The sequence below is a fragment of the Falco peregrinus genome, chromosome 2, assembly GCF_023634155.1.
Source record: "Falco peregrinus isolate bFalPer1 chromosome 2, bFalPer1.pri, whole genome shotgun sequence".
Lineage (NCBI taxonomy): Eukaryota > Metazoa > Chordata > Aves > Falconiformes > Falconidae > Falco > Falco peregrinus.
Window position 1 is genome coordinate 88,692,229 of NC_073722.1, and position 26,895 is coordinate 88,719,123.

General features: G+C 37.7%; 1 protein-coding gene across 6 annotated transcripts in view; it reads left to right on the forward strand.

Moving 5' to 3' along the window:
• The window catches only part of CABIN1 (calcineurin binding protein 1), a 118,028-nt gene that overhangs the window by 40,545 nt on the left and 50,588 nt on the right, over nt 1-26,895 (forward strand). For all 6 annotated transcript variants that reach the window (XM_055794847.1, XM_055794846.1, XM_055794850.1 and 3 more), the window contains 3 exons: nt 1,231-1,413; nt 3,505-3,842; nt 9,819-9,932. In XM_055794847.1, coding sequence (XP_055650822.1) covers nt 1,231-1,413; nt 3,505-3,842; nt 9,819-9,932 — 635 coding nt within the window. The remainder of the gene's footprint in view (nt 1-1,230; nt 1,414-3,504; nt 3,843-9,818; nt 9,933-26,895) is intronic.

Here is a 26,895-nt window from a genome sequence, read left to right on the forward strand (position 1 = left end):
AGAATGCAGCGCAATTACCTAGACAATGGATGTAACATGCCTCTTGGTTAAGCTATTCCTGTATCTTAAGCAGAAACTGGAAATTAATCTTTTAGGCTACAGATTGAGAGCATTGTCTCTATTGGAATTTTGTGTTGGACACTGAATTATGTTGGTACACTATTACAGCAAAATGCCGGTTTCACATCTCAGTGGGAATATGTGTACATCTTTCTGTTGGAGATACTAAGCTGCATTTTTTCAGTCATGTGGGGTTGCCTCTGGTAGTCCTTGATGTAGAATAACTTGGGTTATATCAGGCAGGTTTCAGACATGGGTAGAGGATTTTCACTTGCCTGTTTGTTCAGAGGTGTGAATTTTATCCTCCATGATAAAGTCATGATCCCATACAACTTTTCCTGTGCTGTTACAGCTGTTAGCAGATTAACAACTTTGTTATGACTGTAATGTAGTTAGCAGCCAATGTATGCTACTCCACTTTGTCAAGGCAAAGTCACTTTTTCTAGTCTTCTGTCTACTGCCTTGAAATCCAGGAGCTTCCGTGTCTATCTTAGACCTAGTTATTTGATGGATTGTTTATTTGCCACATCAAATCACGTTTCAGAACATTCGGTGAACAACATCTTAACACCTACAGGATAGATGGCATCAGTGATCACTCCTGTAAGTCTTTGCCACCTCATGGTACTGATTTTTCTGTCCTTCATGAGTAATTTTTACCAGTATTGTTGTTCATGGTTTTCTTTTGTCAACTGCGCTTTGCTTGTGTCAGACTCAAAATTATACTGGGTGCTTTTCAAGGTAAATGGCACAGTAAAACCAGGAAATCATATAGGACCACGCTAGCTAAAGTATTGCGTCCTCAGCCTAACTGCTTTTGAAGGTTGAGCATCATTGCTTTTGAATGAAATTCCAGGATTATATCCTAGTAAGAAATGTGGTGGGGCAGGGAGCTCTCTATTAAATTAGTGCTAAATAATACATAGTGAAAGAAGACTGGGGGTTTAATTTCTTAGCACAAAGAGGTGAGATGAAAATGGTAAGTTGAAGAAGACAACTTAAAAGAAAATAAATATCTGTTAGACAACAGAATTGGTGGTTGTTAAGGATCTGGTATTGCACTTGTAAGATGTTTGCAGAGTAACTGCAGTTTTATGTTGCTGTTACCAAGATGCAAGTAACAGCTTGGTGAGTGTGAAGTGGTGCATTCCTCCTTTATCTCTTTTGCAGAGAGGAGTCAAGATAGCACTGCAGCGGTGCTGTCTGACTCCAGTTCCACACAGGATATGTTTAATGAGCCTGCCAGTTCTCAAGACAGCCTGAGGAAGACTTATACAGAGAAGAGGATTTCTACTACCTGTGCTGATACACTGATGCCCAGCAAAGAAACCCTGGGATCTACAGAGGAAAAGAGTATGCCCAATTTAATAGATAATGTCAGCTGGTATATTCTCATTAAAAGGTTTCTTTTGGCATGCAGAAGCACTGAAATACGCTACACTGTGACTGAGAATTTTAATTAGGCATTACTGCTGTGTGTATGTATGTAGCTTAAAATTGGAACTGTACTTTGTTTATGTAGCCATCATCCCAGTTTGGGCTACCAGTTAAACCTTAAAAAGAAATAATAATGATAAACTGCTGTCTGTGATGGCCCTTTGACTGGCTTGCCGCCTTTTAGGTTATTATTTACTCGTTCTTAAATGTTTCCAATCTCTAAATAAATTAAGGAGTACTTATTTGAAGGTAATCTCAAACAAAACATTTTTTCTTTTCCCTGTGTATAGGTATACTTTTTGTTCTGGCCCAGTAGCAGCTTGATATTCAGCACATAGAAGAGCACAACTAGTGGAATTAGTTGTTTTATTCTATTGGATACTTTATTTTAGTGGAGAAGTGGAATTGCTGTCTACCACATTTTTCCATATGTAATAGTACTAAGTGTTCTGTATTCTACTGGAAAAATTGTCTCAAAATTAGCTGGAATTTCCCTTTGTCTGATGTTTATATAGTTGGATGTGGCAGTAGATAGAGGCTGGACTGGCAGGGAAAGACAAACAAGACCGATGTATAAATTATGCCCACCTTTCCAGGTTGTAGCCCTTTGTGGGACGTTAAGTCTTTTTTGCCAGTTGACACTATACTTTAGTCTTTTCCAGTTCCATAGATCCAGAAACCATGGTATGTGGATAGCTCTGATTCACTTTACTGATCTCACTAGGAACGACTGCCAACTAGTCATCTTTATTTTCGCAGGCTTGGATTAGATTGCTTTCATGTTAAGAGTATTTTACTTCAGTCTTGCCTAAGCTACGGAAGGCTGTGGTGATGTTTGCATCAATATGGTGAAATAGATGCCAGTTCCTAGTTCTGTAAGATAGTGCTTAATATAATCACTAAATTGAGTAATCTTTTGAGTACTAGACTAAAAACATGGCTCTTTTCCAGGCTTGCAGTGAGTTGTGTTATTGTCATCAGTTGTCTGTCATAAAAGCTGTGTTAAATGCATTCTTACATTACTAGCATTAGAATAAATGTTGTACTTTCCATAAAGCTACCTGCAGAGTAAAATTATAATGGATACATAGATTGTGCAAACAAATTTTGAAAAAATTCTGTTCTGGAAAACGTTTGACTCAAGGTTCAGCCTTACTGAAGAAAAAGTTAAGCAGCAGCTTTGTACTTGATGAAGAAGTACATTTCAGCATCTCTCTAGCCTGCTCAGAGATAAGATCTAATGTAAGAGGCTCTTTATCATAGCAAAGACAAAGACACAGTAAACCTCAATGACTAAAAATCAAAGTTAAAAAAATGAATCTGCATGCAGTATGCATGTTTTCAGCAGTAATGACTAGCTAACAGGAGACGTGGAAGCTCCCACGGATGTTTTCTGAAGTAAGATATGGTATCCTTCAAGGAAAGATGGGTCAATTGAACTAAGAGTTACAGAGTTAGTCGAAAATACTTGGATGGAACTGTAGGTCCTACATTATCCAGAAGGCCAGGTTAGCAGCTGCTAATCATTCTGTCCAGGCCTAAATTGTGTTCTGGAATTCTGTGTTCTAGGTAGACTGTTAAGAATAATGCATTTCACTTGGCAGGATGGCTTTACTTTTCTGTTCCTTCTTCCTTTCTTTGCAAAAGAATTTTATTTAATTTACACTTTTATTTTGTTGTTGTCCCCTCTCCTCCCCCATCTTCCAGCAGTATACAAAATCCTGCATTGTATAAGGGGTGCTGAATTCTTGCTATTGCTCAGGAAAAAATCCAGATAAAGACAATGCAGAGGTCAGTGTGTGGCCTGCCTGTTGAATGAGCTGAAAATTACTTTTTAATTAAAAACATTAGGGATAGTAATTTTTTCAGGAGCCATTCAATAATTTTGTCTATGCTTTAATAAAGATAGCGATTACCATTTGTTGTATTTAATTTTTGTCATTTTGTATATTTCATTTGCCATTTTGTAATTCTTATTGTTGCTTTTGTCTTCTCTTAATGTTCCAGTTGCAGGAAAGTTGGAAGAGCTGCTGGAGAACTCAGAATCTTACCATCCTGCTGAGCCTACTGGCCAGAAAATTCTGGTGGATCCTCAGTCTGCTTCTGGCAATCCCATCAAAGCTGCAATCCCCCCACCCTCACAGTGGGACTGCAAAAAGAAAGCTGAACCTTGCGGAGATGCATCTGACTTTCCTCACGGTCTTCCAGCGGACCTTGAGGAACAGCGGAAGTTCCTGACAGAGCAGTGTATTGCCTCCTTCTGTTTGTGTCTCAGCCGCTTTCCCCAGCACTACAAGAGCCTCTACAGATTGGCTTATCTGTACACATACAGCAAAACACACAAGGTGAGCAGACCACTGATACATTAGCTGACTAGCTGTGTTTATTGCCTGAGTAAACAAACTGTATTGTCATTTCTACTATTTCAGAAGTCTCACTGTTATAATACAGCAGGTAAATTTGTTTAATGCAGTTTGGGTTGGAACTATGCTTTTGGAAGTTTTCAGCTCCTAGATTGATTCATGTGTGTGAGGCCAGTTGAGTAGGAAAAATTTTTTATTACTGAACTAAGTAATTTTTTGTCATTCAGTAGAGAATTACCTTTTAGATACATCACATAAATCTAAGATGCTCTCGTAAAAATGACAGCAATTATTTACTGAATAAGAGAACTGAAAAGTGAATTGGAAGCAGAAGTTCTTCAGTATTGGTGTAAACACATCATGTAACAGATTTTCTTGCTATCTTGGGTCTTTGTAGAATGAAAGTTTTCCTACTGTCACAGCATAGAGGTCATCTTGAGTAAGACAATTATTTGCTGTCTGGAAATCACTGAGTGAAATTCAGTCAGATATCCTACTGGTCATGAGCTGGTAATTTTGTAGTAAACAGAAATAATAATGTCTTGGTGACTATAATAGTATCAGTTCCTATCTGAGCTGAGGGCAAAATAACTTGCTTCTTCCAGCATGACTCTAGCATATTTTTTGTAATAAAGTTAATTTTAAAAGCCTTCTGCTATGAATTACCATTGTTTTGGTTTTAAAATTATGTCATCCTTTATTTTATTTCTGCATACTTCTGTTATGGTAATGCTTTGTCTTTCTGAAGTATCAGTTAGTAAAATGTGTGGAATGGTAGGTTGAAATTATCAGAGTTATTTCACTAACTGTCTTTACCAAGGTTTGAACTCACAGATTTTCTATTTGGAAGCCTTGTGTTATGTCATATGCTGCACTGCCTGGCTTCCTGAATTCTCTTCCCCACCCATATTGAAGCTTGTGTGAATAATAGGGAAGGGAAGGGAATGGAAACAAATCATTCCCCTTCCCTCATAGTAGAAAAAATATCAACAACACTGCTGCAAATCGAGCAGTAGCATGTCTTACCAGTCTATTGTGATGAATATTCCATTTGGCTGTACAGTGATTATCCAGAAAAATATTACCCTTTTTTTAAAGATAGCTTGTTTTGAAAACATTTTTATGCTGTTTGTATGTGACAGTTGTTAATTTTTCCATGAAGCTATTTGTTAATAGGAGCTGTAGATTCCTGCAATCTGTCATTACTGTTGCTGACAAATGATTTTGTATCAACATTCAGCAAAAAATGCTGCCTGTTTTCAATTTATTGGTTGAAATAGCATGTCCTTGCCTGAGGAACTATATGCAAAATATTTTCTTCTGGTTTTTTTTTTCACGAAGAAGCCTTCTCTTGCTTTTTGTATCTCTCTCTCTCTCTCTAAATATCAACTTAGTGTTTTGTAATGTTTTTCTGTATGAAATACACATTGTTGTCTAAAATCTTACCTTTCTTGGAACTCATAAAAATTGAATCCTGCCTGTTTGAGCCTGGTAGTTACCAGGTTGGCTTCAGCTGGCATTGTTGGGTTTTACTGTCCTTATCATTTCTCTGCATAACAAAACACTGCAGAAAAAAAGTCTTTGTACTGATGTATGTATAGTATGTACTTTCATGAGGTTGTAATTTTCTTTCTCTGACAACTAATTCAGGCTCTTTTGTAGAGCAATAGCAAATGTCTGTGTTTTAATGGCACACTAATATGTCTTTAGTGGGAGTTATACTCTTGAACAAACTGAAAACACAAAATACATCTATACTTTTTCAGCAATAAATAGAGTAAGAAGTATGCTTAGATATACTGATGATAAGCCTGGCTGTAAGAATGTGACAAGTTATATCAGGTTGAGTTGCTGTGGGGTCTGAGCAGATTACTGGTAAATTTTAGAAAGCTGAAATAAATTTTTAAAGGCATATAACCATCTTGGAAAATTCAGCATTTATGTACCAGTGCCAGGAATTTGTATGAAGAATTTAGACTGATGGCCAAAATTCATGGTTGGCTGGGAAAGGAGAGGATTGGCAGATCTCCACAGTGCATAGAAAAACAAGTTTCCATATGCAATCTGTTTTCTCCCATTTTACAGTATTACTGGTTTTGCTGTTGCGAGATTAGTAAAAATAGTTGTTGAGTCCTTTTTTTAGCATCTTTTCAAAATCTTTCAACATTTTGTTTGGCTACATATTCTTGGTTTTGTTTCCCCTGCAAAATCCTGCTTACTATTTGGAGGCTATTTCTCTTTGTTTTATTCTGTTATCAGAGCAAATTTGGACATAGCTGTGTTTTGTTGGAATAAATGTGCAGGAAAGTAAGGATGAATTTTCAGAAGTTACCATTGCTGGTTTGGGCAGCAGTTTGTTTCCCATTCATCTTGCTTTTGTCTTGAAGTAAAGTCTTCATCCTTTGTGATTTTTACCTCCAAAATGAGTGTTGGCACAGTTTGAAAGGAGAAGATAGGACTTGGCAAGATGCTGTTTGTCAGTATAGCTAAAAAGTTTTGTGAAAAGTATTTGTCGTATGGCCCTTATGGATCAGTATGTAGAACTGTGCTGGTTGCAGAGTATCAGACGATTGTCAGGAAATAAAAAATATTTACTTACTTGCTTTTTTATCTCAAAATGAGAAGTACTCTGTAAATCCCAGAAGAATCTGCTCACAGATATTGTTTGTATGACTTAAAAACCCTAAGTTTATGTCTTCTATTACGAACAGAGCTCTTAATGGAGAAATTAATGTTGAGTATAACATAATATCAGTGGTATGACAGTTTAGTCAAACTAGGCATAATGTATGCATGTAAAAATTAAAAGATTATACATATGTAGGTTTAATATATATTTAGAGACAGTCATAATCTGTAAGCATAATAGAAGTAAGCATTTCAAGTAGCAACAGTTTGGTAATAACAGTTCATTCAAACGGCTATTCTTCAAGGTCAGTAGTTTTTATTTTGCTTTGATGCAGTAGCACCAAGGGTTTTTTGAGACACAGCCTTCTGATAGACCAGAAAAGAAATCAGAGGGAAGGATTAAGGTATAGTAGGACGTTTTGTACACCTCTCAGCAACACTTCATGGAGTTACCAAGTTAGGTAAAAGGTGGCTTCTGACACCGTTGAGTTAAAGAGTATCCATCTCAGGTGGCTCAGATTTCCACTTGGTTGATTGTGAGAGATTTTACTTTTCCACTTTAACAGTGCTGGTAAACTCTTTTTGCAAGTTATTGTACCCTGTCAGTCATCTTGTCTTTGAATCTTGGGGTGATAAAGATGTGGGAGGCAACAGCTGAACTGGAAAGAGTACTTCATAATTGCCCTGAGTCAGACAGCCAAATCCAGCAAGCAGTATGCCAAGAAGAATAAATCCTTTTTGCTGTGTCCTGGATCCCTTCACCCACTCCTAATAACTTCATCAACTGAAAACTAAGCAGAGCAGACTCTGTGAAATCTAATAAGTTGAGACCTGCTCAGGCGTATTTACTGGGAATAACAGATCATGCTGATTTAAGGAGAAGGGTACTGGAAAATCTGTAACTACAACTTTTATTCCTATTAGTTTTGATAGTGTGAAGTTACCGTGTAATTGCCCTATTTGTCAGAATGATCTTTTTTCCTCCTAGCTAGGTTACTGCCATCATCTTGTTCAGTAAAAGCCTATGAATTATATGTACCAAATACATGCCTATGGATGGTCAGTATAATGTGCACCGCAGATCACCAGAGCATGATGCTACACTTAATGATCTCTGAACATTTTCATCATAAAACTTAAATTCAGAAATACATCCATAGCTAAAATTTCTTTAGATTGGGATTTTATATTTAAGCTTTGTGGTGATAGCTTTCTTCAGGGTTTTGTTTTCCTTTAATTTTTGTATGATAGTGTTAACTGTAAGCTTCAGATTGCCACACACTTTAGGCAATTTTTCACTTTGTTTTCACACTTCGAATTTACTTATGTTTCTGATGACTATGATTGGCATAAAATAAAGCATTTATGTGCCTGGATCTTGGACATTATGATAGGCTTATTTTTACTGGCTTCTGAGTTTATTCAAAATGGGATGACTTTTACGGAAGACCAGATTTTTGTAGGTTCTTTTCTGTGCTGTATTTTCTCCTGTATGTATTTCAAAGTATTTTGCAGGCTTAGGTTAATAGGATTACAGAAATACATATTATAAAAGTACCATCATAGGAAAAAGTATACAGTTAAGTTTACATATTTTGCTTCCTTCAATGTTAATTAAATTTGACAGTCAGTGATAATAATTAAATTTATTGGTTCCCCTGACTAGCCAGAAAGTACCTTGTAAGGTTTATAAGTGAACGCATATTTGTTCCATACCAAAAGAAAGTTATCCAAATCCTCTTGACTGTTGTACACTGTGATCATTAAGGTCCTGTATAAGTACGTATATTAGCTCTCTGAATGAAGGATTTTTGACATCCGTAAATATCTGGTTAGTATTTCTAGTGTTCAGCTTTCTTGCACATGAATCCATAATCAGCATTCTACTGGAGGGGATGCTCCAATTCTAGTAAGACATTGGAGATTTCTGCATGATTACTGCCATTAGGACAAAAGCACTTATGATTGAGCAGGGTTTTTACTGTTTCACCAGACTCCTGTAAAGAAAATAATCTGGAAGACAGGATAAGAACTTTGCTAATACATTGCTTCCCCTCCCCACTCCCCAACTGGGATGTATTTTTTTTGATGGACATGATTTAATCAAATCTATGATTCACAGAAGCGTATTTCCAGCTCACGGAACACAAATCAGAAATCAACATTCTCATTTGTCTCCATGAACGAAACATCTTCCTCTTTCTTTTATCTGCTCTGTAGTGAAGTTGTCTCTAAAAAAAGCCAGGCTAATGCAACATGAGTGCTACTTTCTAATACTGAAATTATAAAATGAAGTAAAGCAAAACTTCTGTCAGTGAAACCTTACAATTAATAACTGTCCCATCTGTTAGTCAGCTTTTGCCTGAAGCCAACAGCTGTCCCTAATTCTCAGCAACACAAGAGATGTTCATGTGTTGAACTCTTAAGAGGGGTACTGCTTTTATGAATATTTGATTGCTGCCTATCATTTAGTCTCCTACTGATAGTTTCCTGTTAATTCACTGAGCACTAGTCACCAAATTTGATGACAGGTGTGGAATTTTCCAGAGAGGTTAAGAGAAATGACATGGAGGGCCATGGCTAGGTAGAGGTGGTAGGCCTGGATTCACCACCCAACCACAGGAAGGCTGCAGTCTGAGCCCAGAGGTTGCCCTTTGTGCTCAGCCTGGCCTCTGGCAGGTGTGCCAGGCAGGTCACTAGCCCTGGGGAGGAGCTGGGGGGGCTTCTAGAGGGTTGACGGGGAACTGGAGGGGCTGAGGGACAGGGAGGGCCAGCGTGGGCACGAAGCGGCCTGCTGTGCAGAGGGAGGTCGCAGGACACCCAGGACAGTGAGTTCCACTGTTTGCTGAGGAAATTAATACTTTTTTTAATATATTATTTTATATTAAACATTAAAATTCCACTTTTAACAAAACAATTGTGTTTTAAATATACCTGTAGGTCAGGTTTCTGTAGGTGATGGGAGATGGAGGGTGGATCTCAATGAAACAAAGAGGTAAAAAAAAAAACACAACAAAAAAAACCCCCAAACAACCAAGAAAGCAAAACTTAATGATATGAGGCTGGATTCAGCAGCTGTAGGGGACTGACTAGTCTGCTGGGGCTGATCAGTCTGGATGCTTGTTCTGAGAAGCAAGCTGGCTTCTCTCTCCTGAGGGATGCATTTTCCAAATCACATGCCACTACAAATACTGTTGGAGCAGCAGCTAGGTGGAAAATGAGAAATGACAATGCAGGTTAATAAATAAAAGCAAGTGAATGCTTTGCACTTGTAATGTGGTGGCATTTCTGTCCCCTGCCTGCAACTCACCTGCCCCATTTCATCCACAGAACCTGCAGTGGGCCCGTGACGTGCTGCTGGGCAGTGGGGTCCCTTGGCAGCAGCTGAAGCACATGCCTGCACAAGGCCTCTTCTGCGAGAGGAACAAGACGAATTTCTTCAATGTAAGTTTATACAGCTGATAAACACACCCATACTTTCTCAGCCATCATATTAACACCTGTTTCTCATTTAAAAGGTTTGTTAAGGGACAGTAATGTGAAATTCAGCACAGGCACATTAAACAAGCCATGAGCAGCTAAAGGAAAGGCAAAATTGTATTATAGAGATACTTACTGGGATTTTCCTCTATTGAAGGGAACCACATTAGAAGAATTATTTATGACAAGCTTGAAAACATGGGGACAGAAGCATGAACGTTTCTCATTTATGCATCATTTAACATACACTTGATGGCTGAACCCTCTATAAAATTTCTAATTCTGTTCACTTTAATTATCCTCTTGTTTACTGTGTCTCAACTAGACTTGCACTTCCTGTGACAAAAAAATAGTACTAGTTGCTCTAAGAAATCTCTGGAGTTGGAAGGAGCTTTCTTGTATTCAGCTTTTGTAGCATGGCTCAGCAGAGAGTATTTCCAAGTCCCACAGTGTAGTAGTGGCGCTGTTGCACAGACTGTACCTGTGATATCTTGTAGTCCACAGGGGTGTCTGTGCCCCTCAGTGATGCCTGACAGAATACTTCTGAGACTTACACAAGTGTTTATCTGTCAAATTCCTGTGATTGCTGTGATTACCACTTAACGCGTTGCTGTTGTCTTTAGTATCTCTGGCTTTTCTGAGGTATGTTCTAGGTTTTTGTGCCTCCTGCTCTTTTGTGATAGGATTCTGTAGCTGTTTTGTGGCTTGCAATGTGTGGTGAGAACATGGAAATATTCTGTTTGTCTTTCTGGATTATGTATCTGTTATATGGTCGCCTGTGATTGCAGTGACAGATTGGTTTTTTTGTCTCTGCTTTCCCATTCCGTACTTCTGGTTTAATACTTTAACTGTGAACTTTATTTCAATTTTGTATCTGTTAACATCTATCTTCATTTTTGCTGTATGTTGTCTTAATTAGCACCTTTGTGCAAACTTCTGTTAAGTACAAGGTAAGTGGTGTTCTCTGATTATAATCCCTCAGACAGTCTGAACAACCAAGCAGTACTGACTGTGGTTCAAAATTGTTATCATGGATCAGTTTGCAAAAAGAGATTTTGTCGTTCCATCTTTCTGGATATAAGTTTTCATTAATAAATAGTGTCAGTCTGATTGTGACCTGATTGATGACTACACGGCTTTGTTCTAGTTATTTCCCTGCAGTATCCACCTGCTTTCCTTACAAGAACCCTGCAGTGAGATTAATTCTGGTTAACTGGTGAATACTTTGGCTCACATCCATATAATGCAAATATTTTTGTAGGAGTGAATGAAATTACTCAACATGCTTTAAGTCAGGTGTGCATGATCGAGGCTGACATCATTGTAGGCTTAAGTGTTGAGTATCCTGTGGTTTTATGCATGAGGAAGATGAGCAGTGGGTGTGGTGGTGCACTCCCAACCACTCCTTTTGCTGCAGTAGGGGACAGAGCAGTGTGCATAAGGGAGTGTTTATACTTGGAATTATGATTTACCACATTGAGATCAGTGTTTGACCTAAATTGTGTCTAGTTTTTGAATGCTAATGCTACGTAATGTAATTTAAAGATAGATTCCATTGTATCCCTAGGTGGATGTTCCTAGCATTATTTCAAAAAAACAATCATTCCTTATTCTGCATATTAATCTTTTTATACTCTGAAGGATGAAAAGTGCTAGTGTAGGTACTAAAAGGCTGTATAATAATTGTTTTATAAATCAACAAGAATTAATTCCCATAATTTAATGTTATTAATTTTCTTTAATAAGACATTAAATACACTTTGAAATAAAAGATACCTTTTGTTGAAGGTTATGTGCTAGCCCAGTGCAATATATTGGCAATACTTTTAGGAAAGAGAGATGTATGAAAATGTTGTTCTTAGCTTGAACTTGGGTCTGCCAACAGGCAAAGATAATGTTAGTCTAGAGTCCTCCCTGTAGACTGCTGCCTTCAGGCTTGAGAAATTTCAGTCTGGGGACTCTACTCCAGTGTGTTTCAGCTATGGTGATAATATAACTAGCACATGGGATGCCTCAGACACCAAAACAACATGTTGAGGCCTTTGTGTATTGGTGCTAACATCTTGACGTATAGGTTAGTCTTCCTGTTAAGAGGTACAGCATATATTTTGAGTTTAGCATGATACAATATTTTGGTGGTCTCATTTTCTACCCAGCTATATTTTCAAAATCCTCTTCAAGTAACACTCTGTGTGGAACATGTGGCAGTAATCCAGTACAGATGACACAGACATAGCACAGTGAGAAAATCCAGATCCAAGAGAGAAAGGGCTACAAGTGCCCATGAAAAAAAGCTGTTAGTGTCATCTGACATTCCAAAATTGGACAAACCTAAAACCCAGTGAACAACTTGTTAAAAAAAATCTCTCAACACTGCGTTGACCTTGTCTGTGTTAAACCTCAACTAGTTTGTTCTCATGCAAAGCTCCTAGCCAGGCAGTGGGTAAGCAAATGTACTGCACCATCTGGGTCAGTGCTCAGAATACAACTTGTGTGTCATGCATTGCATGCAGATGGTATTACAGCCCACTGTCCCAGCTAGTGTCTTCACAGACAGTCAGGTGATAGAACAGAAATTATGAAGCTCTACTGAAGTAAGTAGTCATATCTAATCTTAGAAATTAAATGGTCAATCTTAAAATTTTCTAAGCTTATTAATGTTCGCCAGGGTTATTTTCAGCAGAAACACTTTGTCTGAAGTGTTTATTTGCTTTTGTGAAATGCATTTGGTTTTATTTTTGAGAACTCTTTGGCCTTTGTGGTGCAAAAGAGTCAAATGAATGTCTAAGTGGCTTTCTGTAGATACTTTACTATTGAAATACCTTTTTCTTCTGGAGCAAGTAGCACTAGTATTTTTAATCTCTTGTACAGAATATTCAAGGTTGTTAAAATTATAGCTGACTCGGTTTTACAAGTACAAACAACAGTGTGCAAGAGAGAAACCTACCAAGCAGCTCAAAGACAAGTAGGGACTGTGCCAGCCTGCTCCTCCCAGACATTTTATAAATCATGCATACTCCTAGTAGAATTATTTATGAAATGTTTATGACAGCACCATATGAAAAGAAATAAACCTGGGTAAAGCTGTCTCCTGTTAAATTTTACTGTGGAACTGCTGGTCTGAATCTGTGTGTCACAGTCGGTTGTCTAATTTGTTAACTGTCGCTCAGCTGCGACAGAAATCTCTTTGAATTTTTTACTGTCTTCAGAATAGGCAAAAAGGCATATTCAGTTAGCCCTGATTTCTTCTCACTTGACATATTAGAATAATGTCAGGATGCACAGAACTTCCCTTTTTCAGTTCTTAGAAAAAAAATACTGCGTTATTGTACCTATGTGTTTCTCAAACAGAGAGGAATGGCCCTGATTTTCTAGGACCAGAAATGTTTGCACATTCGTGGCCCTGCTAGTGATGGCAATCATTGTATGAATGATTATTGCAGTTAGACTTACAGGAGTTTTAGCTGTGTTCCTATGAAGGAATATGAAGACTTTTTTGTTTGGCCAATTACACATTTCTCTCTAAGGTGCATGGACAGGTACACTCTAGCTTTTTTCCTCTTCCTTATTGGTGTGTGTAAATATATAGAGAGACTTTATTATTTCTTTTAAGAGGGCTCCAGGATAGTTTGTATAGTAACTAAATTAGAAATTAATTCACCAGGAGAAAAAAAAAATCCCCAAACATTGCTTTATATAGTAGGTAACTTTTTTAATATATTCAGATTTTATGCCACTATTAATAAAACAAAGTTAAACTTTGTGCACAGATGATGGGTATTCATCAGTCTGTGGGTGGGTGGTGATTGTGAAAGAAGCGTTTTGATGATTGAGCTCAGTGTACCAGTAACTTCTCCATATGGTTTAATATACAGTATTTGAATTTTCCTGGCACATCATCTGTGGTAATAATAATCTGTTGTAACAAAGATCTTGATGTCCATCTTTGGTAACTGTTCCCCACATATGAAAGCTGTGCGTGCCCACAATATACTATAATGCAGACATTCAAGTGCATGAAGTCTTGCTGCAGACTGTTAAGGATAATTGTTCTATTTTTAATTCCAGAAGAATCACACTATGTTTATTCCCTGCTGTATCCCTGAAACGCTTCATTCTGTGGTCTGTGTAAGCAGGGTCACATTAAGGTAGCAGCATCCACAGGGAGCCAGAAGCTGAGAGATAGTGATTTCACTTTAATTTGCCATGGTTTGTGCCACGTGTGACTGGGCACTGGCAGGAGAGTTCTGTTGTGCAGAACTGAGAGTTCTGGACACTGAGCAGCTGAAGTATAAAGTCTTAAGTTTGGTGCTGCAATTTCTAGAGGTAGCTCTTGTTACAGCATGGTGATAACCAGTGGGTGCTTTTTCTGTTACACTCCCTGTGCAGCATGTTCTTTCCCTAGTTCTGTGTCAGGTTGAGAGTTAGCGCTCTGTTTTACCAGAGAAATTTTGATTCTGGAAAGGAAAGCAAGGTGCAAGGGTTGACTTTTGGGATTCTGCACAACTAGAGCCATCCAGATAAATTTGAGATGTAGCAAAGAAAGCTGTTATGAAGTCTCTAATACAGGGGACTATCGAGAAGCAAGGGGGAAGGGCAACGTGCCTCAGCTCTCCTGGAAGCTGGGCTTGTAACATCAAGAAAGTTTCATTAAACGCATCAATTGTTGTTAGACCTTCCCTTAGACATCCTCCCTGGTCGCCGTCAGAAATATGGCACTGAGTGAGTATATGGGATTTTTTTCTGATCTGATACAGCCGCCTTTTGTTTGCCTCTCAGCTCCTGAAGGGTAACCTCACCTTAATGTTTCCCATTATTTGAATTAAGATGAAACATTGTTACAGAATTTAATGTCTGTTAGAGATAACTGGCTATATATCCTCTAACGGAAGAGGGAAAATCCATTAGGGTGGTCTGAACCTTTTTCTAGGCGTTTGTTCTGCCCAGTCTGAGGTTGCTACTAGTGTTGACCTGAAGAACCCCCAAATACCACATGTGGCCAAGGGCAGCTCTTCAAGCCTGATTGTGGCTACTTGACTGAAGCCTCAGGATCACAGTTTCCTTCCATGTACTAGAAAAGCCTGAAACTGGAGGCAACATCAGACTAAAATCACTTTGGTAGAACTTTTACTGCTCTGCTTTCCTTCCTGTCCTTGGCTGGTGATAGATCAGAGTTACTCTCCTCCTGCTCATAGTTGGTATGTGTCTCTTCAGTTGGCAAGTGTGCTTCCAGCTCTTAGACATCTGCTATATGGAACATAAGTCTTCTGAGGAAAATAGTGTCATTTGAATCAGAGTGGGGGAAAAGGAAAAGAACTTGAAGAAACTTACTGTGCGTCCATGTGAGTTGAGATTGTGTGTGGTGAGAGTTGGAATTTTATTGTGTATGGGGGCTCTAAGAGAATGAATGATTATGTTTTAGCTTGATCGTGATTAAGTGCAACTTTTTGAAAAAAAATTGGTCATTTTAGTGCTTCTAACACTTTATGTGGAAATGAGTATAAGAGGTTGCCAACTCAAGTTTAAATTTTTTTTTTTAAAAAAGAATCACAAGTGCATCCCAGAAATCACAAGGGTTTAGTTATTCAGTTTTGCCCTTACTGCTTCTGAGTGTTTTGGATGCCATTTTTATGCAACCACAAGGGAAGAGAAACCATAAAGGAATCATTTAAAAAAAACCCAAACTTTTTGATTCCAGCAACTAGGTAGTACTTGAAACAAGTTATTAGACTTAGTACCATTTAATAGGTGGCATACAAAAAGAAATGTCTAGAAAAGGTGACCTCTACCATTAACACTGACCTTCTGTGTAGTTGCATAAAGCAAAATAATGATATTATAATTACAATGCATGTTAATAGTCTGATATTTTTATGCTTCTGTTTGTCTTTTTTTATGCTTTTGGTAGGCAGATAGGGGCATCTGGTTAGCGGATGGGGATTTACCCGTCTTTAAAAGATAGAATTGTCTTTAATCTTTTCAGGAGATGGCCATATTGTAGCCGTGAAGTATCTGTTTTCACTGTGCAGGAAACAGGCCCTGAAAGAGCAAGCTTTCTGCTCTGTAAAAGTGCTGTTCAGCAAATGCAGATTCTTACTGCCAGCTTTCTACCGACTGTGAAGAATTCAGCTGTTAAGTAAAAGACATCTCCCTGCTACATATTTTCTTCTTGTACTAGGAAGAGCAAGCCGCTTTATGAAATGATGTGACAGTTCAGAAACTAGGACTGTCAGCAGTGCACTGTTAGGAGGCACTATGCTGCAGGGAATCTTTGCTGCAGAAGTGCTTGTGTGAGCGGAGGCTGTATGGGTCAGCCGGTACCTCTCCTTAAGAAATGATAAGGGGGACCTTGCTATACTGCATTGAAGATATGTTTGAGCTAACATGCTGCCTGCCTGGCTTGCTTCCTCAGTAATTTTAATGAGTATTTAATTGCTTTTCCTATGTTCCTGAATAAATGTTATTATAAAGCTATTGTTCTTCGTCTGTGTGAGGAAACCATTTCTGGTGTGGTGAAGAGATACTTGTATGGAAAGCTGCTGAGTAATAAATAAAAAAACCCTCCAGGAGTCCCTTCTGAGCCAAAGTGATTGTATAATCCTATGCCTTCTTTTGTAAATACAATCAGCTGTATAAATGGCAGTTACTTTACAGTTACAGTGTAAGCTAACTTGAAAGACTGAAGAGTGAAACCACATCATTGTCTTCCAAGGCACTCTGTTCGTTGTTTTTCTTCCTTTTTGTTCTTTGTTAATTTTCTCAATTTCACTTCACTGTGTCTTCTGTGGAATACTACCGTGTTGCAGACATGGTGCTCCCAGCATCCATTATTGAATGTCCATTGAGCCACAGGATAGAGGAACTTGCATTGAAAAAACCATTGTCTCATCTGCCTGCATATTCAGGAAGGCACTTTTGTGTTGATTAAATATAATTCATCTATGGGGTTATTTTTGCATCAAGCCTAGAAACTTTTTTTAATGAATGCTTACATTTTGGGTAAGTTGGCTCATGAAAATGCATAATGAGGTAATAGCCTGGCCCTTCTCTCAAACCGTGAAAATCAGTTTTATAAAAGTGAATGTATGGTAGAGAATTAGTTTTCTCCAATTCCACTAAATTTACTCATATTAGTATCTATGTTTGAAACAGGCAGATATTTTATGTGTGGAAAAGGTAGCTTTTTGAGAATCTGTGTATTTTAGGTGAATAAGCGTATAATTTCCATTGTTTTTCTTGTCTAGCATGGCAATTAACTTCCACTGGGGAAAGGGGAAGCAAGAAACTGTGATAGCAGTTGCCTCTACAGTAAGAGTTAAAATTTCGTGGTATATTTTCTGACTTTACCCTTGATTGTTGTTCTTTTGCCAGTAGCAAGCCATTTTCCTTCTTTACCCCCTTTTTTTTCCACTTGTAAAGTTAATGTAATTCTACTCATCCACCTCCTGCCCAGCTTTTTCATGTTTTAATTGGAAGAATGCCTTTAGTAGGTACAAAGGAGTTTGTTCTCTCATTCTCCCTTGCTTGCTTTCATGTGCTTGCTTTCTTAGGCAATCTTAATGCCAACTCTGAAAACAGAGGTAAGCAAAGAGTTAACCGTGCAAGTGAAACTTTCGTAGTGATTGGATTAAAACCAGAAACCCAGTAAGCAATGAAGTCTTAAAAGTTGCCTATAAAAAGCTAGATAACTTTTTCAACCTCTGTCCAACATGTTATTTACAGTTCTTCTCTCCATCCTCTTGGAAAAACAGAACTCATCAGTGAAAAATGTCCATCGTTCACAGAGTTTTCTGTCTCAATATATACACGCTGTTCTTTCTGGCTAACTTTGCAGGCTTCTAAGACCCAGCTAGTAAAGATACCAATAAATTTAAATCCCTGGAGATACAAGCATGGGATTTTGAACTGTCATTTGTGCCAGTGGATATTAAACAGCTATTTTTTTCCGTTCTGGTTCCCTAGGAAAAGTTCCTTCTTTTGTTGAGTAGATGAATTCCTAAGCAAAGGTAAGCTAGGGAACAAATAACCCTGAAATAAATGAAGACATGGCCTTGCAGAAGGGAGATTGTCGTGGAGGTTGTAGTGTGTTACAGGACGTTAGTTACTTCTAAAGCTGGATCTTAAAGAGTTTACACAGCAACTGTTTCACCCACTCTAAACAGTATTTGGAAAGGTGCAGGCTTGCTGGAATACTGTGTGATGAATGTCCTTTTAGAAATGTGCAATGAATAAATCCATAATTTGATTTTTCCATCTGCTAGCTCTGAATCAGATGTGGATGGGAGAGCTACCTTTAGACACCTAGTGAAGTTCGTTTTAAACTTAGGTTCTTTCTTTTTAGAAAAAAAATCTAAGTATGATTTTTTAAAAACTAAATAGATTTTTAAATACAGTAGAAGAGTGGAGTGTTAAAGGTGATGATCCATGAAAGGTCTTTAAAATATATGGACAAAATTATATGTCTGCTATCTGGTTATTGCTAGTTTTCGCAGCTTCTTACTATGAGTTATTTATTCTAGCTTTAACATACAAATAAATGGCAAGAACAGTTACGTCAGTGTATGCTGCTACATAAAAAAAGCAAACAAAACCAGAAAAAGAGTAAATTTGGAATCTTAGAAGAAAATCTAAAACAAAAATGAATCTTTTTAATTAGCTGTCATTAGCATCTTCCTTTCCCCTATAAATTCCTGTAGCCTCTGACTGAAAGCTTTGACATAACTCCTTTTAAAATCAATGTGTAGAGTTCACACAAGAGTGTTGAACAGGCAAGTAGTGTGTATGTGTCTGAAGTCACGCCTTGTTGTCTTTACCCTTTTTTGTTCTAAACCTGATAACATTACTCTGAGGAACATAAATTTAATGGATGTGTAGCCAGAATCCAGACACACTCAGAGCAGTTTTCTTCAAAACTTCTTTCTTAGATGAAACTGTGTCATATAACCAACATCAAGTATGTTTTTTTCTTGATGAACTGTTTCTACCAGTTGTATGTTAAGAGGATTCTGTAGCATTAATCTAGGCAGTTGCCTCTATATATTTAATTTTGTAGATACTTCCGGGACTGATTTTGAGGTAGATATCAGCCTGTATCTGATCTTGCTCACTACAGCAATTGTCTGTTCCATGTTTCAGGTATGACAGATTTTTTCATTCCTGTATCATGCCTGTGTAAAAATATCAGTCTCACTCTTGAAGGTTAAAGGAGCCAAATGGCAGTAAGTAAACACAAACCCAGCTACCACCAGATGAACAGCTCATACTACCTTTCTGAAACCCAGTGACAATTTCATTCTGTACCTGTGATGCTTTTAATTTCCCTGGCATTATAGTGATTTATTATAACTTTCATCCTTAGAAGAAAATTAATAGTGACATTAACTTTATTAAAGCAGCATATTTCATGAGAAATATTCCTAGAATTACAGTTCTCAGCAGAAGGATCTATGTATTTTTCATGGATATACATTGCCTTAATGTAAAAATGAAAACACAAGAATGTGGGATGAGAGCAGCCTGATACACGTCTGTGTGTACATCTGTGCAAGTGGAAAGCATTTATAGATAGATATTTTTAATTTAATGGCTACAGCAAGATAAAATTGGCCAAATTTAAAAGGTTAAGATGCAGGATATAAAGTGGCAGATGAGGATAGGTAAGAACATATTTGTTGTTGTGCAGTAGATAGTGTATGATGATTTGCTAGCTTACTGCAGTATCACTGTGCAGAGCTTAGATGAAGATATTGAAGGGGGAGTTCTCTGAGTAATAGTACTCCATCTTTGGCAAAATTCCTAGAGTTAGAGGACTAAAAATGTTGAATACTGTATAGTGTGTTATTGTTCCAGACTGTTTGGCTCCTGTGGAGGAGGTAGGATTTCCTGACATAATGTGAACACTTTCAGAGTTTGTGTGATGGCTACTATGTGAAGCAGCAAGGGTTGACCACTTAAACAAGGTGACTTTCTCAGTCTCCTGAAAAGAAATAAAATATGATTGAGTGGGTGAGCGAAAGTAATGAAGTCCACAGTGGTCAGTATTTTAGCTTACTCTGCTGAACAGTCAGATATGTTACTGTGATCCAATAAGGGAAGTCCCTTTAAGAGCCTGAGTGAAAAATGGCTTATTTCCAGAAGCTTTATGACCTTTGTTCATTTCAGTTGCCTACACTTCATCTCCACCACTTTGCTTGCTCACCTCCTGTCAATAAACAGTTTCACAAATTTGGCTTTTATGAAGTTGTATAATTTTTCTATAGGTTAGAGGAAGCAAAAACAGAAAAAACACAGACCTTTCACTTGAAGTGCTTTCTCACAGTTACTCAGAATGAATTATTAATTTTTCTAGCTGTTTGGTTTGCTGACACATGATAAAAATTAGAATTGAAAACTCCTACCAGGTCATTTTCTATTTAAATCTTTATCTCTTTGCTTTTCCCTGTGTGTATATTCAAAGTGTATCAGCACTTATACTGTGATCTCCTGTTTAGTAGACTGGAACTAGTGTGAGTCATTAATATAATGGCGTTTTCTTAAGTATTCAGATGTTTGAGATAATTTCATGGGCTTGGTATAACAGCTAAAATGTTTTCTGTTTGCACATACCTTGTTTGTTTCTCCCAACAGACTGCACTAAGGGTTTAAGAGTATGTATTGGGGTTTGTTGCTTGTTTATCTTAATTAATGGTATAACTATCAATTGCAATATTTTAGGGTTACTGAGATCCACTTATTCCAGTGATACTGACTCTGAAGTGACTAAAGTATTTCCAGTGGGAAAAATTTGGACAAACCTGAACATAGGCCAGGATTTTATGTCTGTGTAGCTCATCCATGGAGAAGTGTGTAGCCATCCCAAACTCTGTGACACTTTAACACTGCCTTCTATCATGACTGATCTGCTTAATATAGAGTACATATTTTATGTTTTGGTCCATGTGTGTATCACAGCTAGTAGCAGATTCAGTATTAAAAAAGTTTAATAGAATCATAAATCAGATTTTTTTAAAAAGTAGGAATTACAGGCCAGTGTAGTTGTATAATGAAGTTGGGACTTTTGATGTGAATGCAGTGCAATGTTCAAAAGCATTTTCTTTGTAGAGTAAGAGAAAATACTTACAATAGGAATGTGTTGAAATCAAGTGCACGTTCCAATTACTTTATAAGTTGAAATACTGACAATGGGATAAACTTAATCTTTAAAAATTATATTGGGTGACACAGAAGGGTGATGGTTTCATGTCTGTAATGAGATAGTTGTTCCAGCAGGCTAAAAAGAAAAACATCTGGCTTTGTTTGTTTGCCCTTAGTCTGACAGCTCTGTACTAAAGGTCTTACTGAAAATTACTTCCCAACAGGTTTTAGGTCAGGATATTTTCATTGTCATTTTCTTTCCAACAAACAAAAGAGCCAAAGTATTTTTCTGAATTAATTATACTGAAGTGAATGTTGCTTTCAAGACACACAAAAAAACCCCAAACCAACAAACTTTACATTTTTTAGCATTTCAGGTAAACGTGCAGCTACATATACAGATTAATTTTTCGAAAGTTAAGCCAATTCAAAGCAAAGATTGAAATTTTGGAAGCTTAAGCTTTTACAAAATGTATTTTTTAAAATCGCCTTTATTTAATATTTAAATTGCAACAGCAAATAAGCAATATTCCATATAGTTTCTAAATAAAACACTAAGGTATAAAATATTAGAAACTGATGAAAATTGAAATTAACAGTGGCTAGTCTTGTTTTTTATATCAGTGTTGATGAGTATGAAAAACTAAACAATTAGCGTTTGATTGGCACATTTATTCCTTATTCTTGCTTTGCACAAATCTTGAAGTAAACATCCTGCATATCCTATGTATATTTCATAATGAGATGCTTTGCATGAACAGCAAAGCAAGAAAAAATATTTGAATTTTTTTTTCACTTTTAACTGCCACATACAGGAGGAGTTATTCTTCAGATTTTGCGCCCTATAGTTTTTGTGGCCATTGTTGTATGAAGGTGTTTTTTTGGGTTTTTTTTTTTTATCCTAACCTTGCAACAGTAACTCCCCCCCACCCCCCCCCAAAAAAAAAAAACCAACAAAAAACCAAAAAAACAACACCAAACCAAACCAAAACAAACAATACAACAGAAAGAAACAAGAAAATTTTCAAGGAAATACACTTTTCTCTGTTGGAGGGGAACACATAGGAAAATGCATCCTGAATGCTTTGTCGTAAGTAAAACGGGTTCTGCAGGTAGGGAATTCTTGTCTTGCAGGGATCAAACATGAGGAACAGTAGAAGGACTTTTTGAGTTTTACTCTGCATGCGAGCACGTGTGTGTGTTGATGTGTATTTTAGGAGAAAGAGCAGTTACAATGTTGAGCAACAAAGACCTTTTAAAGCAAGGTGAAAATGAACTCTTATTTTAAAATAGATTAGGCAATAAAAGTAATCTTAATCGGAAAGAAATGTTATTTTTAACAGTGGCTAACAGGCTAGAGGACTTAGTCCTACTGCAACTGATTGAATTCCAAACCTAAGATTCTGATGAGACGATAGTAGCACAATGAGATACTAATGCGCTTTCTTCAAGCGTATTGTTACTTTATTCAAATGTTTTGTAGAAGTATGAAAGCTAGAAAGAAAACTGAGTCCAGTTGCAGCTATTTCGAATCACAAAGAAAAGTGTGGAAGTGAGTTTCAAGGTGGTGCATCTGCTGTATTTCACTGATGAAGGATTGCGTGGTGAATCTGAACTGGAGAAAGTCTAATGGCTCTTGGTCAGGAAATGGGTTTGGGTTCTCAGCATTGCTAGGTTGCATTACAGAATTTCAAGTGAAGAAATTTACAAAAAAACCAGTTTTAACTGCCTTGGAGAGCATTAGTATCTGGATGAAAAGTTTTGGAAAGTCAGTTCCCATGCTGAAATTCAGAAATATGAACTACCATGTCATAAAAGTTATTTCAGCTTGTGCCACCTGGCACCCAGGCACTTGAGAAGCAAAAAGATTTGGTTTAGGGAAGAAAAGAGGAAACAGGCAGGCAGGGCTTAACTGCCTTACACATTTCATGCCCAGAGAGTTCTCAGCCTAGGATTTAGACAACCAGTTGATGTGACCCTGCTGACAGAGTGTGGGAGAAAAGGGGAGAATCATTAAGTGGAAGGGGGGGTTTCTTCTTAGTAAATTAGTAATTGGTGAGTGTTACTTTCTTCTGAAATCTTTGCTAGAAACTGTAGATAGTGTATTCTGGGCACAGCATTGCTGTCACAATGTAGGCAGGTAAACCGTTCACATGTAGGCCTATTTTCTGGGTTATTTTGTCACTGTCTTTTCAATATGTCACTTTTCTCCCTTCAAAATCTGACAAGTCTCTGCTTGCTTTTTGTGAATAATTGAGCCAGAATAAAACTTCCTGCCTCTGTATGTTCTCAAATCGATAAGGTAAAGTAAAGCAAAGTGTCTTTCTTCCTGAAAACTTCTGTCTGAGAGCTGTCTCCAGCAGCAGACTGAAGCTTACAAAATGAAAGGCCCACCAGGAGATGAGTCTGAATCTGAGGTCTTTTAAGTATGTGGGCAGCAAGGTGAAGACAGCAAGATGATATACCACAGGTTTCTGTTCCAAATCTCCTTTTAGTTTCTCTTAACTCCTGTTGCCTTCTTTTGACATATTCCTCTCCTGTTTTTCCATTTGCATTTATTCTTTCTTCTTCCATTTGTCCTTTTAAGAGGAGCAGTTTAAATGTAGTGTGTGGACAAATAATTGGGTACTATTTTACATTTGTCTCTAGACAAAGACAGCATATATGCCCATGTGAAACTTGAAAAGTAATAGCTTTATCCATAGAAATTCCTGTTCTTAAGAGGAGTAAGTTTGTCATAAAATGATATCAAATTGGTTAAAATATTCTTCTACAAGCAAAGTTGTGGTTTTCAAGCATAATAGTAATTGTCAGAAAGGACTGAAGTACCCTTACTCATTGAATATTGAAAAGAGTAAGGCTTTGAAAAGGTAAAAGTAGTCTGACGGTCCAATTTTGACACTTGATGGTTTATGCTTCTCTTGGAAATTCAAAGAGAACAAAATTACCTCTTAATAAACAAGAAACATAAACCTGTATATAAACAGGATAGCATCTTTGGATAACAAAAGCGCAAATGTGGCGAATATATGAAATATATTTTCCTCCCCTCGCTCTTCCTCACCCTCCTTAACCTCTGTTACCTACTGACCACCATATGGGTTTAATTTTAGTGCAGGTATGTTGTTGGGTTTGGTGGTAGCAGCCAGTTCCACTGCTAAGCTTTGCTGGTCTCCTTCCATCAGTGCTGAAACTACTGTAAAAAAGAAATTTGACTGGGAAAAAAGACCACAAAATTTGCTGCTCTGGATTAGACAGGGTTTTCTAGGCAAATATTCCTATCTGGTAGCTATAGTTTTCTGACTGTTTGTAAGAAGATTAAAATTTCCAAGTTAAAAGAAGCAAATACTGCTGCTGGAGGAAGGATACTTTCTAGTTCCTGTAGGACTTCTACTACTGGAAACTTGAGATTACTCTTATCTCTACAAGGAGAGAAAAAAAGCCATCTATAAGTGAAAACAATGTCCGGCTTCCTTAAAAGATGAAATCTACTCTTCCAAAGTGGAAAGAGTTCATGCTAGGATTTACAATGCATATCCTCTGAAATGAAAAAAATTGATTGAAAGTGGAACAGAATTTCAAATATATTGACCTTAACAAACTTATATGCTGTGTTTGCAAGGAAAGCTAGCACCCTTATCTCCATAGTGCAGAGAAGTCTGGAATCTTTCTGAACTTTCATTATTCACCCCAGAACATTGGAGAAATCCCAGTGTGCAAAAGTTAAAAATGCTTAGAAGTGTAAAATCACTTCCATCTGGCTCCTGGTATTGATACTGGAGAGCATGTGCTAGACCTCACATCCTGTAGGTGATTCTGTCTGAGACGTTCCTCAAACCTTCTCTGGTTGTTACTGACTTAAAGACCCAGAAGATTAAAAAAAGAAAGGGGTGGGGTGGGGGGAGCATTTGATGAAATGAGACTCTTGAAGAAGGGAACAGGGGGTGAAATACAAACTTGCCACTTTTAATGGTCTGGAATAGTGCTTTGCCCCCTTCCTTTCCCATCATAAATAACTGAAAGACAAGTATAGGATGCAGTCTTTGAGGATTAACAGTTGCACCTAGGATAATTGTTCTTCTTTCTCAGAGATGGTTTGCTGAACTGAAAGTATTCATTATGAGTATTTATTTTTAAAAGGTCAAATGTTAGGTCATCTTGTTGACTCTGGGTATGTTTCAAGTTCCCTGTAATTGCTCTGTCAGTCTTTTTGCCATCCATTCTTCCTTACCAAAATGCATAAAGTCACATTGTTTTGTCCCCCTATCACCTAAATTAAGTTTAAAAAGCAGTAGACGTTAGCTATTTCTACAGCCCTCATTTGCACAGTGTCTCCAACTAATTAAACAAGAAAATACTGTATGATCTTTTACCCTAATCGACCAGAAGGTTTGAGTAGTGTGTCCCAAATACTGCACTGTGTAAAAATAAATAATGACAAGACCTTTGATATTACAGTGTTATGACTGAATCAGGAATGTGGGACTAGTGGTGCCAGTGATCTTCTGCAGCAGCCATTTCACCAGTGAGCCTGGAGCAGGCAGCAATGCGAGTAGGACTACCTAAGCCAGAGGTATAGCTTAGAGGTGTGCTTATAGGTGCGCGTAACTCAAGGTTACTTCTTGACTGACACGAGTGCCAAATATCACTCCCTTTTTTGAACACAAAGTCAATAGTTTTATCTACTTTTTGCAACAACCCTGTGGAATTTAGAGTGTCTCTGTAATGTATTTTCCATATCCAGAATGTGGAAGTCCTGTGGTATGTTGCTGGTTCCCACGGGTACAGGGGATGTTGCTTACACTTCACTGAGCATCTTTGTCTTTCACTTTAGGTGGTAATTATATTGGAATTCTTTTGCTTAGTAGCACCATAAGTTATATACAAACAGTGCAAAATTCATTCTGCTTGTGATGGTTCAGACAGCTGAATAATGTGTGCTATAGGACTCCACAGTGCAAACCTGGGAAATACAGTGGTGATTAGTAGAAGTGGTGATTGAGAGAGATAAGAATTTATAAGAAACATTTGGAATTGTACAGAATCAAAGATAATTTGTGGTGGAAAACATATCCTTTTAAACTCTAAAGAGACAAATTTGTTTCCTGAATTTAAGTTGGTAATGGACCTTTACCAAATAATGGTTCTATACAGAAGCAATAATGAATCAGATGTGTAGTAAATATTCCAATTAGGGATATTTTAAAAATTTGCTTGTTTGTACAGCAGTTTGAAATCTAGTAACTATTACTGTAAATCTTGTTTACCTTTTATTATCATTTAGAATCATAGAATCATTTAGGTTGGAAAAGACCTTTGAGATAATTAGGTCCAACCATTAACCCAGGACTGAAAGGCCACCACTAAACCATGTCCCTAAGCACCACATCTACACGTTTCTTAAACATCTTCAGGGATGATGATTCCACTGCCTCCCTGGGCAGCCTGTTCCAGTGCCTGACCACCCCTTCAGTGAAGAAATCTTTCCTAATATCCAATCTAAAACCTTCCCTGCCATAACTTGAGGCCGTTTCCTCTTGTCCTGTCGCTTCCTATCTGGGAGAAGAGACCCACCCTCACCTGCCCACAACCTCTTTTCAGGCAGCTGTAGAATATAAGGTCCCCCCAGAGCTTCCTTTTCTCCAGGCTGAACAACCCAGTTCCCTCAGCTGCTCCCCATAAGACTTGCTCTCTAGACCCTTCACCAGCTCTGTTGCCCTTCTCTGGACATGCTCCAGCACCTCTATGTCCCTCTTGCAGTGAGGGGCCCAAAACTGACTTGAGGTGCAGCCTC